At 35.9% G+C, this 14434-nt stretch overlaps 1 protein-coding gene across 1 annotated transcript; it reads right to left on the bottom strand.

The window, feature by feature from the left end:
• Positions 1-629: 629 nt before the first annotated feature.
• On the bottom strand, positions 630-12907 carry LOC134267612 (uncharacterized; the record flags this gene model as incomplete). The annotated part of the gene is made up of 5 exons (XM_062749813.1): positions 12786-12907; positions 9514-9610; positions 3700-4181; positions 3029-3319; positions 630-744 (listed from the first exon to the last, which is right to left on the bottom strand). Coding segments are annotated over exons 2-5 (978 nt in total), but the record flags the coding sequence as incomplete, so codon positions are not given.
• Positions 12908-14434: the final 1527 nt, after the last annotated feature.

Raw genomic sequence — 14434 nt, forward strand, 5'->3', positions numbered from 1 at the left:
TTTCTTTACACATTAATGTTTTCAGTGAAGAAATAAAATCGGCATTTATGCCTTCAAAATCGTTTTCTTCATTTAATTATCAATAATTGTTAGTTACATTTGGCTAACACAGGTACCTCCCCCCCCCCCCCAGATCTGCACATGGGGGTATAATAAGCATGTTTTAGCTCCCCTTCTTTATTAGCTTTTCATGATAGAATTCATCTTAGAGGTTTTTTTCTACTGAAATTTCTATTCTACATAATTAGCCTACATATCATACAATGTATTTTTTCAAGTGTAAGAAGCATTACATAAATACTATATACATAAATACTATATAGTTACTTGGAAATCAGACCTACACCAAAAACTGCACCAAAAATGTTAACCTGCTCCAAAAACATTAACCTGGTCATTCCTTTGCTGAAATTGCAGCATCTGAAACTTTGACTGGTACAATGAAACACACTAGAACCATCTTTCATGCATGTCTAATCAATATTGGACTTAAAAAGAAAACTGCTCCATAAAAACTTAACCTTAACCTGGGACGCTGACACCAATGCCGAAACCAAAGGCGAGGGTATTACATAAGCTCCCCCAACTTTGTTGAGGTGAGCTAAAAATGATAATATTAACAAAATTACCTCTATTATAAACAAGAGTTCTTCCATACTCTTTCCGGAATGGAAATCATAGACGAGATCAGCTGTACTCCTCACTGTTTTCTTGTTAAAAGTGAAGGACCTCTCCAGTAAAAAACTAAAAGAAAAAAAATAGTGTCAAAAACATAACAAACTACACAAGAAGGGGAAGTATAAAGAAATGTTTTAGTAGTAGAATCATTGATGTATCATCTATGCAAGTTTGGTCAACATAGGGCTTATAGTTACTTACAAATGAGATCTGCACCAAAAACATTCACCTATTCACTCAACCAGAAAATGTAGGTCAGATTCAGCATCTGAAGCAAGTCTGATAATGTGCATCCTTAGATGTATCCTCCATGCAATTTTGGTCAACATAGGTCTTATAGTACATTGGAAATGAGACCTACAACCTGTTTCAATAAGAGGCCAACGGGCCTAATAGGTCACCTGAGCATCATGCAACAACTTTCAAATGATTGGGTCTGCCATTGTGGCCAAGCCCTACCCCCAGGGGTTATGATTTGATCAGACTTGAATCTAAACAACCTGACCATGCTTCCATATAAATATGATCAATTATGCTTTGTTATTCTTGAGAAGGAGATTTTAAAAGAATTATCCTATATATTTCTATGTAAATATTTATTTCGCCATTGTAACGCCATGGCAACCCGAGGGGGTCATGATTTGAACAAACTTGAATCTACACTACCTGTGGATGTTTCCCCATAAGTTTCATCTTTCCTGGCACACTGGTTTTTGAGAAGATTTTTTAAAACATACCACTAAACTTTCATTAATTCCAAATTATCTCCCCTTGAATGAGGGTGTGGCCCTTCATTTGAAGAAACTTGAATCCCCTTGACCCAAGGATGCTTTGTGGCAAGTTTGGTTGAAATTGGCCAGTGCTCCAAGTCACACTTGCTCTCAGGTCGCAAAATGGCGACCTAAAAATTTTTTTGGTCGCCATTTCAGAATTTCTGGTCGCCATAATCAAATATTTCACTTACAATAAAAAAAAATACATTTTGTGAAAAAAACATGATAATTTAAATAAGGATATGTATTATGTCTTCATTATATCATAGATTACTTATTACTTTGACTATAAAAATTTGCTAAGTTGAATGAAATTTTTTTATTGAATACATGTACCCTTATGGTTGTACAGAAGAACACAAGTAATCTGATTACAGAAATAAAATTTTATCAAATGAAAATACAAGCTTGACAGCTGTTGAGACAGGACTTTGCCTGCTGTTTGTCAGGTTAACTTACTACTACGTACCTAACCCATTACACAGTCATTATAAATGCCTCCATAACACTCTTTATTAGCATGATAATACAATCATGATTCATTGTGATATGCAAGCAATTGGTCAAATGCTTCAATAACAAGGTCGGATCTTAAAAAGTGTACGAAGTTTGGGTGCCATTCTATCAGGAACATTATTTGTCCACGTCTCTGGTTCAGGTTCTATCAAACTTTGTACAGCATGCCATGCTGTCATAACATTACGTGATCTTAGTCCATGCAACGCTTTGTAAAGTGTATTTAAGTATATGTCTGCAAACATTTTCTTGATAGAGAATCTTTACAAATGAAATCTCGATCCCAATATTAAAAATGGACGTTTCCAGCCCAAATTTTCTCAGTCGCGAAAATGCGAGTGTGTTTTCATTTCTGGTCGCAAAATCAATTTTTTGGTCGCAAATGCGACCATTTTAGTCGCAACTTGGAGCACTGTTGGCCCAGCGGTTCTTCAGAAGAAGTGAAAATGTGAAAGGTTTACAGACAGACAGATGGACAAACAGATGGACGCAGGACAAAATGTGATCAGAAAAGCTCACTTGAGCTGCTACAATGTATAAAATAAAAAACTGTAGCATAAAATAGAAATCTAAATATTGTGATTTTCAAAAATATAAAATATAAATTATGGAAGACCCCTAACTCTTTAGTAAGTGGCTATAGTTCACTTCGAGTGATCGAGAACTTCAAGAGATCGGGGTTTGAGCCATTGAGAGTCACCTGTATTAGATTTATGAGACCATTATTTAAAAAAAATTGCAGTTAAACATTCAAAGTTCTTTCTTGGTATCATCTTATTCCAGAAAATAAGGTTTGATTGCATCATGTGTATGTGTCCACAAGCAATTTGAGCTGTGATAACAATATTCTCTTGAAGTATGTCATCATTTTCTGCAATTATTGTAAGTGATAACTCAAAGTAAACATTTTCAATTAAAGTGATATTTCATTGCAAAGATATTGATAAAAGCACGACTACAGATTTACTTTAACTTTAAATAAGTAATTTTTTCAAATGTCAATATATTAAATGGAATAGGTTGTATAATTTTTTGGCATTGTGAACTAAACATATACTAACCCTTCTTTCAAAGAGAATATGTTTCCAAATGATCTACAATAGTGCTGACAAATATTATCAGTGGTGCGCCTACACTCTGCATTGTCGTGTCCACCACGAGACCCTCCTTCTCCACCTCTGGCTCTTCCACCTCTATTTTTCCATCTCTCCTTCTCCTGTGAAGCATACATTGGTTTTTGAAACATTCCCATTCCCAACAGTTCAAGAGTTTCCTCTGCAAAGTCCCTTACTGCCACATTCAACAACGTAACAGACTCCTTTACAAAGTCCTCTGTAGCAGGTTCCAAGGATCTATGGAATTTAAAGAGAACAGAAATATTACTTTTTTCTAGCTTGTCAGGCCAAGCTTTTACAAAACATCAGTAATCAAAGATTATGTAGCTCATCTCAACAAAACATCAGTAATCAAAGATTATGTAGCTCATCTCAACAAAACATCAGTAATCTAAGATTATGTGGCTCATCTCAACAAAACATCAGTAACGTCGAGGTGAGCTAAAAATGACATTTGATCATGTTGATCGAAAAAAGCCTGATCGCAAAAATTAATTGTTGTGAATTAGTGTACCCCTGGTAAATCGCAAAATAAAGATGTCGCGAATAAAATTTGGTTTACAGTATATATTCTTTGCGGAACCTTGATTAGAAAAACTAACTATGAAATAACTTACTTGAAATCAAATGGGACATCACATTTTCCCCATGTCATTTCCATGTTTTTCTTAATCTCTTTTTTTACTTTTTCTATCTGTGTCTCTTTATGCTGCCTTTTCACCATTTTTTCAATTTTTCTCATTTCATGCGTAAATGTTAAACTTTTTTCAAGTTGTTTTTTGAGAAAGCTGGTAATTTTGCTGGGATCAGGACAAAAACCTTTTTCATTCCTAAAAGCATCCTTTACATCTTTAATAAATTTTTCCAAGGGATCTGGCATATCCTCATAATAGATATTTAGGTCCATAAGATCTTTATAGGTCCAATGACTTGCTGAGAAGTTTCCTTCCTTTGAACTTGCATGTTGACTCTTTAAACAGCTTGAATCTGTTTCATCATCACACTCACTCCATGTACTTAACTCTGACAAACTTGATGGTGCATGTTTTTTCCTAGGCGGCAAGCTGGTTTCCTTACTAGAGCTTGGTGTTTTACCTTCCTTAAAAAAAAGAAAAGAATGCAAATTTCCAAACATCTGGCCCACTGCAACAATTTTCATTTTATCACCTGAGAAGTTTAGTATATATATGCTTCAATATAAATTATAGTAACACCATTACCAGATATCAAAGATAAAATATAGGAAGTTTTGATTTATCGCTCTAAATGTTATCAAGAGGAGGAGATTTAATGTGCATGTGATATTGCTATATATTGACCTAATAAATACAAGAGGCCCAAGGGCCTTAAGGTTCATAAACCCTCTGCTCACTCATATGAAATTTGTCTTTAACTTTTATGTTTTTCCAAAGGAAATGTATATGCTGAATAAAATACAAACAATTATAGCATGACTTGTGGGGCAAAATTTGACAAAAAAGGCACTTAAAATTGAAAAATTTATAAAGGAATAATAGACATTTGTGTCATTAAGAGTTATCTCTCTTATCAGAGTATCAATTAGGGGTGGGACGATATACCGATATACCGATACATACCGATATTTTCCTCTAACATACGGTTTACGATACAAGCATTCAAATATCGGTACGAAACGATACACGAACGACCTATCAAAAATTGAAAATGAAAGTACCCGTCCTTGAAAAATGGCGGCTTGTACGAAGAGAAGAGATGATGTTGATTATTGAAAACACACTTTAGAACAAATAAGTCGTTGTTTAGGGGTAAAATGTTTTCACTTTTAAGCTGCCTCGGAAGACTGGACAAGAAAAGTTTCGTATGTAGGCCTAATGCTTGCTATACACAGAGAGCATCGTTTCCAGAGCAGTTGATATTTTTAATTGTTATCCATCTCGTATTTTGGTTCTTTTTTTAATCTCAGCTTTGCTATCACAGACTTTCAGCAATTAATAACTAGAACTGTCCAATTGGGACAAAATACCCCCCGCTGGGTTTTTCAGAAGTAAGTTTTTGCATAATAAAGATATATATCAAACACGAATTATAAAATTCTTCTTCCAGTGACCTTGAACTTCCCCATATGACCTTTGGTCAAGGTCATGACACACCCTTGGGTCATAGGCAATCTTTGAGTAAAATAAGAACCTACCAAGTTTATCAATAAGAAAGATATGGACCGGACACAAATTATGAAATTTTTCTTCCAGTGACCTTGAACTTCCCCACATGACCTTGGGTCAAGGTCATGACACACCCATAGGTCATGGGCAATCTTTGTGTGAAATGAAAACCTACCAAATTTATCCTTAAGAAAGATATGGACCGGACACGAATTATTAAATTTTTCTACCAGTGACCTTGAACTTCTCCAAATGATCTTGGGTCAAGGTCATGACACACCCTTGGGTCATGGGCAATCTTTATGTGAAATGAAAACCTACCAAGTTTATCCATAAGAAAGATATAGACCGGACACGAATTATAAAATTTTTCTTCCAGTGACCTTGAACTTCCCCAAATGACCTTGGGTCAAGGACATGACACACCCTTGGGTCATGGGCAATCTTTGTATGAAATGAGAACCTACCAAGTTTATCCTTAAGAAAGATATGGACCGGACACGAATTATTAAATTTTTCTACCAGTGACCTTGAACTTCTCCAAATGACCTTGGGTCAAGGTCATGACACACCCTTGGGTCATGGGCAATCTTTATGTGAAATGAAAACCTACCAAGTTTATCCATAAGAAAGATATAGACCGGACACGAATTATGAAATTTTTCTTCCAGTGACCTTGAACTTCCCCAAATGACCTTGGGTCAAGGTCATGACACACCCTTGGGTCATGGGCAATCTTTGTATGAAATGAGAACCTACCAAGTTTATCCATAAAAGATATATGTCAAACATGAATTTTGAAATTTTTCTCCCAGTGACCTTGAACTTCCCCAAATGACATTGGGTCAAGGTCATGACACACTCTTGGGTCATGGGCAATCTTTGTGTGAAATGAGAACCTACCAAGTTTATCCATAAGAAAGATATGGACCGGACACGAATTATGAAATTTTTCTTCCAGTGACCTTGAACTTCCCCAAATGACCTTGGGTCAAGGACATGACACACCCTTGGGTCATTGGCAATCTTAGTGTGGAGTAGTAGATTCTAATGTCCCTCTGTAAGAAAGATATGGACCGGACACAATTGCACAGACAGACGGACAGCTAGACAGACGGACAGACAGACAGACGGACAGACAGACAGACGGACAAGGTGATTCCTATATACCCCCCCAAACTTCGTTTGAGGGGGGTATAATAATGTAAATGTGATGTAGTCAGTTTTCTCTGAAGAACTACACAATTATTCGTATACACTTCTTAAAAGTAATTTGGTTTTAATAATATGTACATGTATTGTTGTTTTTGTAAAGTTTTAGTGAATGATATTGATAAACTTCAAGTATTAAATTCAAAGCACACATGATTTAATAAATACGAGGGTTGTCCCAAAAAGTCTTAGACAATGTTTATATTTTTTTAATCATGCAACCAATACTTACCTAATTTTGCAAAGACATAACATATTCAATGTTCTTTAAAATTGTGAATTTTTAAATACATATCTTTCATATTAAAAATATTAGGACGATTTATATGAGGGCCGATAAGACCTGTCGGCGCACGGACAAAATTCGGAATAATTTACGCATATAACTATTACATTTGCTATTTTTTTAGTACTATATAATACGTTGAACTCAAATTCAAATCACTGCAACTAGAATAAAAATATGAATATGATGTCAAAATTTCATATAAATATAATTAGAAACAGACGATTGGTGTCATGATTTTCATAGTATCGTTGAAAATGAGTTTGATGAAAATGACATCGTCAAACGCGTAGTCGGCGCACGGGGATGTAATAAATTGTGTTGGATATGGTTAATATACATCGGAGACAAGAAAAAAGAGTACAGAAGTGACATTGCACACCAGATTTTAATAAGGAAGTTATTTTTAAATTGCACAATATTCAATGAGAGTTTTTCTTCTGTACATAAAATAGTTAATTACGGCATGTAAGAAGTAGAGTACTGTTTGTTAAAGGCAGACAATTTGGAAAAATCTGACCACCAACGACGTCAAACAATTTGTATTCTCTGCTGCCTACAATGTAAGGCGATCTTTCGACTAAATTCCGATTGAAATTTGATTCTGCTTTAAAAAAACAAGTAAAAAAACAAACAGACAGTAGTGAATTTAAATATATCCGTTAATCAAGAGTGGTCTATCACTTTAAAAAAATTATTGAATGTTAATACCCGCTAGTGAAGCAGACAAAGAGATCATGACGTTATAAGCGATGTAATTTACGCTTGCTTTCGTGCGCCGGTGTACTTATATTCTTTGTTTATTGTTTCATAATTTTCTTATAAGATGTAATATCATCATGAAACTTGAAGTGCATGATCATAAAATGTTACTCTTTGCTATGACAAGGAAATAAATTTAGTAAGGCAAAGAGAAACAAAACTGTTTTACCTGTCTACGACTTCTTGGGACAACCCTCGTAATACTTTGATTCAATGTTTAGGCAAAAAATGAAATAAAATACTTATTCTTTTGAATAGTTTTATAATTTAACATGCAGATTTAATGTCAAGACAAGAAATGAAATAAGATAATAATTTTTAAAAATAGTTTTATAATTTATTATAATATCGAGATACGTATCGTATCGTGCCAATATATCGAGATATGTATCGTATCGCAAGATCTGTGTATCGTCCCACCCCTAGTATCAATGTACCTAAATGATCCCTTGTGCATAATACAAAATTTCTGGGATCCACAGAGTACAAACATAGGTAATCAGAGATTACAGAGGAGCTCACCTCAACGAATTTTGTGTTTAAGTAAAGTCCCACATTAAACTAATAATCTAGTAGTGTACATCCCATGATGTAACATTACTGCAATTTTGATCTGATAGGACTTGTAGTAACTCGGGAATAATTGAATAGATTTGAGGCCATGAAATTTACATTTTGAAAGAGGCAACATTGCTTTTCATAACAGGCTGTTACTATTCACTTAGCCTTCTTACTTTGGTTACTTAATATCCAAACGTAGATCAGAGTAACAAAGAGAAAATGCATTTCCACTTTATCAGTTGTGCACCCCATCCCACAGGAACCAATGACTCCAGGGCCACATCTTTCAAAATTTTGGAAATTTTATGAATTTTATTTCATCATGTTGTTGATAAATACCAAAGTGCAGATTTCAAAGCATTAAATTATTTTCAGACTATGTACTCCCTCCCCCCCCCCCCCCACCCAAGTACCTCCAAGGGACCCGAAAATTAACCATTTTAGAAGAAGAAGCTTTCTTTGTCATAAATATGTAATAAGATCATTGGCATAATACCCAGGAGCAAAGGAAAAGATTTTCAAAGACTTCATGCATTTTCGCCATATAAACCCTTACACAATAAGCCCTGACCCAGGGGCCCTGAAATTCACAAATCAGAAAGAGGCATCCTTCCTCCTCATAACTATGTACATAGTACATTGGTTTAATACCCAAGTGCAGAAAAAAAGATTTTTAAAGAATTTATGCACTTTCACTATAAAATCAATAGAGCCCCATCCTGCCACTAGACCCTGACCCTGGGGCCATCAGATTCACAATTTTGGAAGAGGCAGCCTTATTCAACCTAACTAAGCACAGAGAAGAATTTCAAAGAATTTATGCATTTTCACCAAATTTATAATCCATATAGCCCCTACCTAGCACTAGAACCCCTGATCCTGGGGCCATAAAATTCACAATTTCAGGAAAGGCAGTCATTTTCAACTCAACTATGCACTTGGTTAGTTTATTTAATGCCAAGGAGCTGAAAAGAAAAATTTCAAAGAAATCAAATGCACTTTCACTTTATAACCTATTTAGCCCCACCCTAGCACTAGAACCCCTGACCCTGGGGCAATGAACTTCTCAATTTTGGTAGAGGACTCAATGCTCATTACAATCGTACCAACAGTTTGACTGCTTGATGTCCAGGAGTAATAAAGAAGATTTTTAAAGATTGCTAATTTTAATGGTTTTTGCCCCACCCCCCCAGGGGGGCAGGGACCATGAAACTCACAATTTCTGTTCCCTTCCACCCATAGATGCTATATGCCAAAATTGGTTGAAATTGGTTCAGTGGTTTCAGAGAAGAAGCTGAAAATGTTTAAATGTTTATGCACGACGAACGACGCAAGACGACGGATAGCAATAGGTCACCTGAGTTAACCCAGGTGACCTAATAAAGCTGTACACACCTTTCAAGATCTTGACCTTAAGCCTTTGTCTTAGGTAAAATTACAACATCATGTATATATATTATTCTTACCAAGTTTGCACCTTTTTCCTCTTCAAGATCACTTGCTGTTCTTTTCCGAGATCTCTCAGCCTCAAGGGGCTCCGATAAGTTAAAGGACATATTTTATCTACAAAACACAATAACAATTCAGTTGGAATCTCTCCTACCAAGTATGAATTAAGTGCCCTACCAGCATGATACACCCTTCAAATATTGTTCAACTATCTTAAATAGTTTAGAGTGCAAGAAAATCATGTCAACCTTGTTCAAAGATTCTGTGATTTTTCCGTTTCTTATAATATTTGATGTTTATACATCTCCTGTAGTGTAGACATTAATTATAACAAATATTACATCATAGATTTCTCAACTGATTGTGTGAAACATTGACAAATGCCCATTTGCAGCACCCCCCCCCCTTCCTTCCAATTTTGTTTGATAATTTCAAAAAAAATTAATAACAAGAGGCCCAGAGGCCACATCGCTGACCTGAGCAAATCGGCTAGGAAAAAGCACAAATCAGATCATAACTGAAAAGTTTACAGAAGGGGGGGGGGGGGCTTGAATTTTAATACTACTTGAGAATGCCTTCTGTCTAATTTCCAAAGGATACAGATAAGCGTTTGTTTCTTAAATGTCATAATCATGATTACAGATACAAATCTTTCTTTTTTTCATTTTGGTAATTGTCTTATTTAAAATCTTTGTGAAAATAAGGTATTACAGTATAGAAAATTAAAGCAGGATAATTTTTTATACACAGCTACATGTAGTAGTGGGATGATTCACCGATGCATTACAGTATTCACTTTGATGATCTACAGATCGATTCATCTAATTTAGTGTCACGTTACCTTACAGCACTTTTCTTTTTAATTTCCAAAAATATCCAGGCTTTAGAATTTGAAATTTTTTGTCCTTTAGTCATCATCATCAAGACGTTTACACAAACAGAAATAAAGTACAAACATCTTGGTGATACAGAATTCAAAATATAAGCGTCAAAATGGCGTCAAACATGCGGGATTATGTTAAATTAACAAAACCCAATGGCAGTAAGTCAAGTTCATTTGTTGAATTAATTTATTTTCATACACTGTTATGTTTCAAATTAAATGTTCTGAAAAATTATCTAGTTTTATTTGGTTTTAAATGTATCGTGATATGTATTGTATCGTACCTAAGGTATCGTGATATGTATCAGATCGTCTAAGTTTAGTATCGTCCCAGCCCTAACTTTGGTGGTATTCTTCACCAAAATTAAGAAATTTCAACAAGAGGCCCATCTAAGGGGTTATGATTTGAATAAACTTGAATTTACACAATTTTTTCCATAAATATGACTGATCATGGCTTTTGTATGGAATCCGGATAGGGCCACGCAGTTCACTATCGCATCATCGCACCATCGAGGTTTAGGTCGATAGTGCGATTAAGCGATAATGCTATGACGATGAAGTGATGGGGCGATAACGATGAAGCAATGGTGCGATAGCGCGATGACGATGATGCTATGGCGTGACAATGCAATGACGATGGTGCGATAGTGCAATGACGCAATGGTGCGATAGTGATGACACGATGACGATGGTGCGATAGTACGATGACGATGAAGCGATATTTACTATTGCTCAATCGTGCTATCGCACCATCGTCATCGCATTATCGCACCATAGCATCATCGTCATCGCGCAATCGCATCATCGTTATCGCACCATCGTTTCATCGTTATCGCGCCATCGACCTTTAAGTTGATGCTCGATGGTGCGATAGTGAACTGCTTGTCCCTATCTGGATTCCATACTTTTGTGTTCTTGGAGAAAATATATAAAAATTATATTATATATTATTAATATGTAAAACTTTGATTTCCCACTGGGCACCAGCCTACCATGAGAGTCATGATTTAAACAAATTTTACATAAATGATGAGGAATTTTGATGCTCATTGATTGTGTGGCGGTCAGCCGGGTTCGATCGCCGGTGGCCGGATAGCTCAGTTGGTAGAGCACCTGACCGGAGTTTCAGGGGGCCCGGGTTCGAATCCCGGTCTGGTCCGCTGTATTTTCTCCTCTCCTGTTACATTTGGTGCCGTGCCATGCCCTGGAATTGACAGGTGAAAGACCTGCCAGGGATGAGCCTGGGTTGGGGTCTTTGGAGGGCCAAAGACCTTTAAGGAGGGAGGAATGTGGTGGTCAGCCGGGTTCGATCGCCGGTGGCCGGATAGCTCAGTTGGTAGAGCACCTGACCGGAGTTTCAGGGGGCCCAGGTTCGAATCCCGGTCTGGTCCGCTGTATTTTCTCCTCTCCCGTTACAATTGGCCTAAAACTCTTTTTTAAGGTTTACCTCAAAGCATGCTCTGACAAATCCCATTGCCCAATGCCCTGTGAGTTCTAGTAATTAATTTTAGAGGTGGGCAAGTGAATTTTTAATAGGCACTTGCCCGTGGGCACTGGGCAAGTAACTTTAAAAAAGTCAATCCATAAATATTTTCTTAAATTAAAAAAGTCATAGCTTAATTGAAAGTGACAAATTGGCATTGGAGAAATGGAGAAAGTTTTGACACTTATGAGTTAGAATACGATCGAAAGCCGATGATAAGTATATCGGATCCATAACAACTTTTGTTAAAATCTCAGTACAAAATTAAACTGTCTATACCAGGTACATGTATGAGAAAAGAAAAAACATAGGTCTGAAACCATTATTTTAAACAAATAGCAGATATTATGACTATAGCTGAAATAATAGAAATATGATAGCAATTTTCCTTCTCTGCATGAAAGAAAATATTATTCTGGAACTGGACGTGAAAATATGTTTGTTAAAGCCTCTATTAATTCATAATCTTGAGATTGTAAATATTTTCCCCCATATATTTCTGGCATGCATGTTTAAAATTGGTTGCTCAAAGAGGAAAATTCACTGCTTTGCCCTACAAGCTGGCGGATAAAGGGAACAACTCCGAGGCAATGCCGCAAAATATGTCAAAGGAAAACCATCTATACCCCCGCTCTGATGTAAATAAACACTAACATGTATAAATATACACAAGTTTAATTACAGGCAGATGCACAAAAAAATTTGAAGTTTTTTTTAAGGCTTTTTTCGCCTAAGGCGGCCCCAAGACCCCTCGCCAAGACTGGTTTCCTGCTATTCCATCTATTTTTCCTTCTTATTGAAAATCTTATTGAAAACGCTGAGGGAGTAAGGGTAGGGACGAAGTTAGGATACACGATCACGACGATATTGTTATAAAAAAAAAACATTTTGTCATCCAAAAAAAACTAGACAATCCTTACCTTCGAAAAACTTATTTAGTATAAATTTACACGTGTTTGGCACTTGCTGGTCTAAAGTTAAACAAAGAAAACTGGACTGTGATGGCGATGAAATTTTTAGTCCCTGTGTGTGTATCCAAACACATGCGCTTGAAATTGACAAGTCGTACATAAACTGATTCGTACTTAGCATTCAACAGAAATTGATTTAATATTGAACTCAACTCAAATTGAAATTTAACTCGTACACAAGGTTTATTCACAGACACATTATACATCTCTTGTTTCTTCTCGCACCTTCATACATATAATTTTTCCAGTTCTTAGATAATATCCAATTTTTTTTTATGTTTACAAAGTCAGTGTGTAGTGTCGGATCCAGGAATCTAGAAAAATAATATTGGGGGCAGTTTGAGGTCGGGGTAGAGGCCCACAGCCACACAATAAATAATCTTACGCATAATTTGGACAAAAGAGGAGGGGAGGGGGTGGTAACTCACTAAAACCGCCAGTGATACAAGATACAAGATATTTTATTTACCAATCAAGGGCCCCGAGGGGCATTTCAACATATATAAATGTACAATTTAAACATTCTTTTTTTTTTAACAATATAGTTTGTTTTTTTAGACAGTTATACAAATGACCAAGTTACATAATAATATTATTATTAGTGTCAATGATCATACATAATACAAGTGTCCAGAAGAATGTCAATGATCATAAAACAATACAAATGTGATGCTATACATGTATAAATTTAAATGGCTTAGCATGCATAAACATGATGACAGAATCTATGTATTTATAAATGTACATTGGTTCTTTTACCATTTTCAGAAATAAATTTTCCAAGTAGGCAATACTTGGTAAGTAGTTTCCAATAAATTTCTTTATTTTCATTATTCAATATCCATATAAGGTTTTCATCAGGTGTCAAGGAAGAGAGGTTTGGGTTGATTTTTGATATTTTTTCCATTAATTGCAACCTTTCATTGCTGTTTTTTTTTGACAAATGAGTAAAAAATGTTATTCAATATTCATCTTCAACTTCCTGTATATTACATTGAGAACACTTTCTTGATTCAGGGGGGAAGTCCTGAATATCTTCCCCTTTCAATATTTAATGTGCAGAAATGAGAAGTTTAGTTATATTTTTCCTCTGATCATAGTCAGGCGCGGATCCAGGAACTGAAGTTAGAGGGGGCGCTAACAGTAGGCAAGGGGGCAGTGGGTCCAGGGCAAAGCCCTGGTGGGGGCCCAGGGGGCGAAGCCCCCGGAAGCTCCTGGATTCTAGAGATTTGTAGGGTAAAAATGAGGTCTACGAAGTATACATATTTACATTTTCTAGACGAAACTGTGATTTACGTTAATTTTGACAATTTTAGGGGGGGGGGGGGGTGCGCCCCCCCTTAAATCCGCCACTGATAGTTATTGACAATGTGGAGATCGTGTTCTCTTCCAAAATTGGTTTTGAAGATGGAATAAGTCCTTCGTTTACCATCTTGCTGCCTATTTTCTTTATACCATTGGTTTATAAAATACTGTCTTATAATACATGATGACTTCTTTTTAAATGAACAAGTACTATATATTTTGATAAGTCAATATTTTTGAAAGCAGTTAAATGACCGAAAATTGTCTCAATGCATGTAAACCATGATGGTTTA

The sequence above is a fragment of the Saccostrea cucullata genome, unplaced genomic scaffold (assembly GCF_032062105.1).
Source record: "Saccostrea cucullata isolate Sc308-1 unplaced genomic scaffold, CSIRO_AGI_Scuc_v1 ctg9883, whole genome shotgun sequence".
Taxonomy (NCBI): domain Eukaryota; kingdom Metazoa; phylum Mollusca; class Bivalvia; order Ostreida; family Ostreidae; genus Saccostrea; species Saccostrea cuccullata.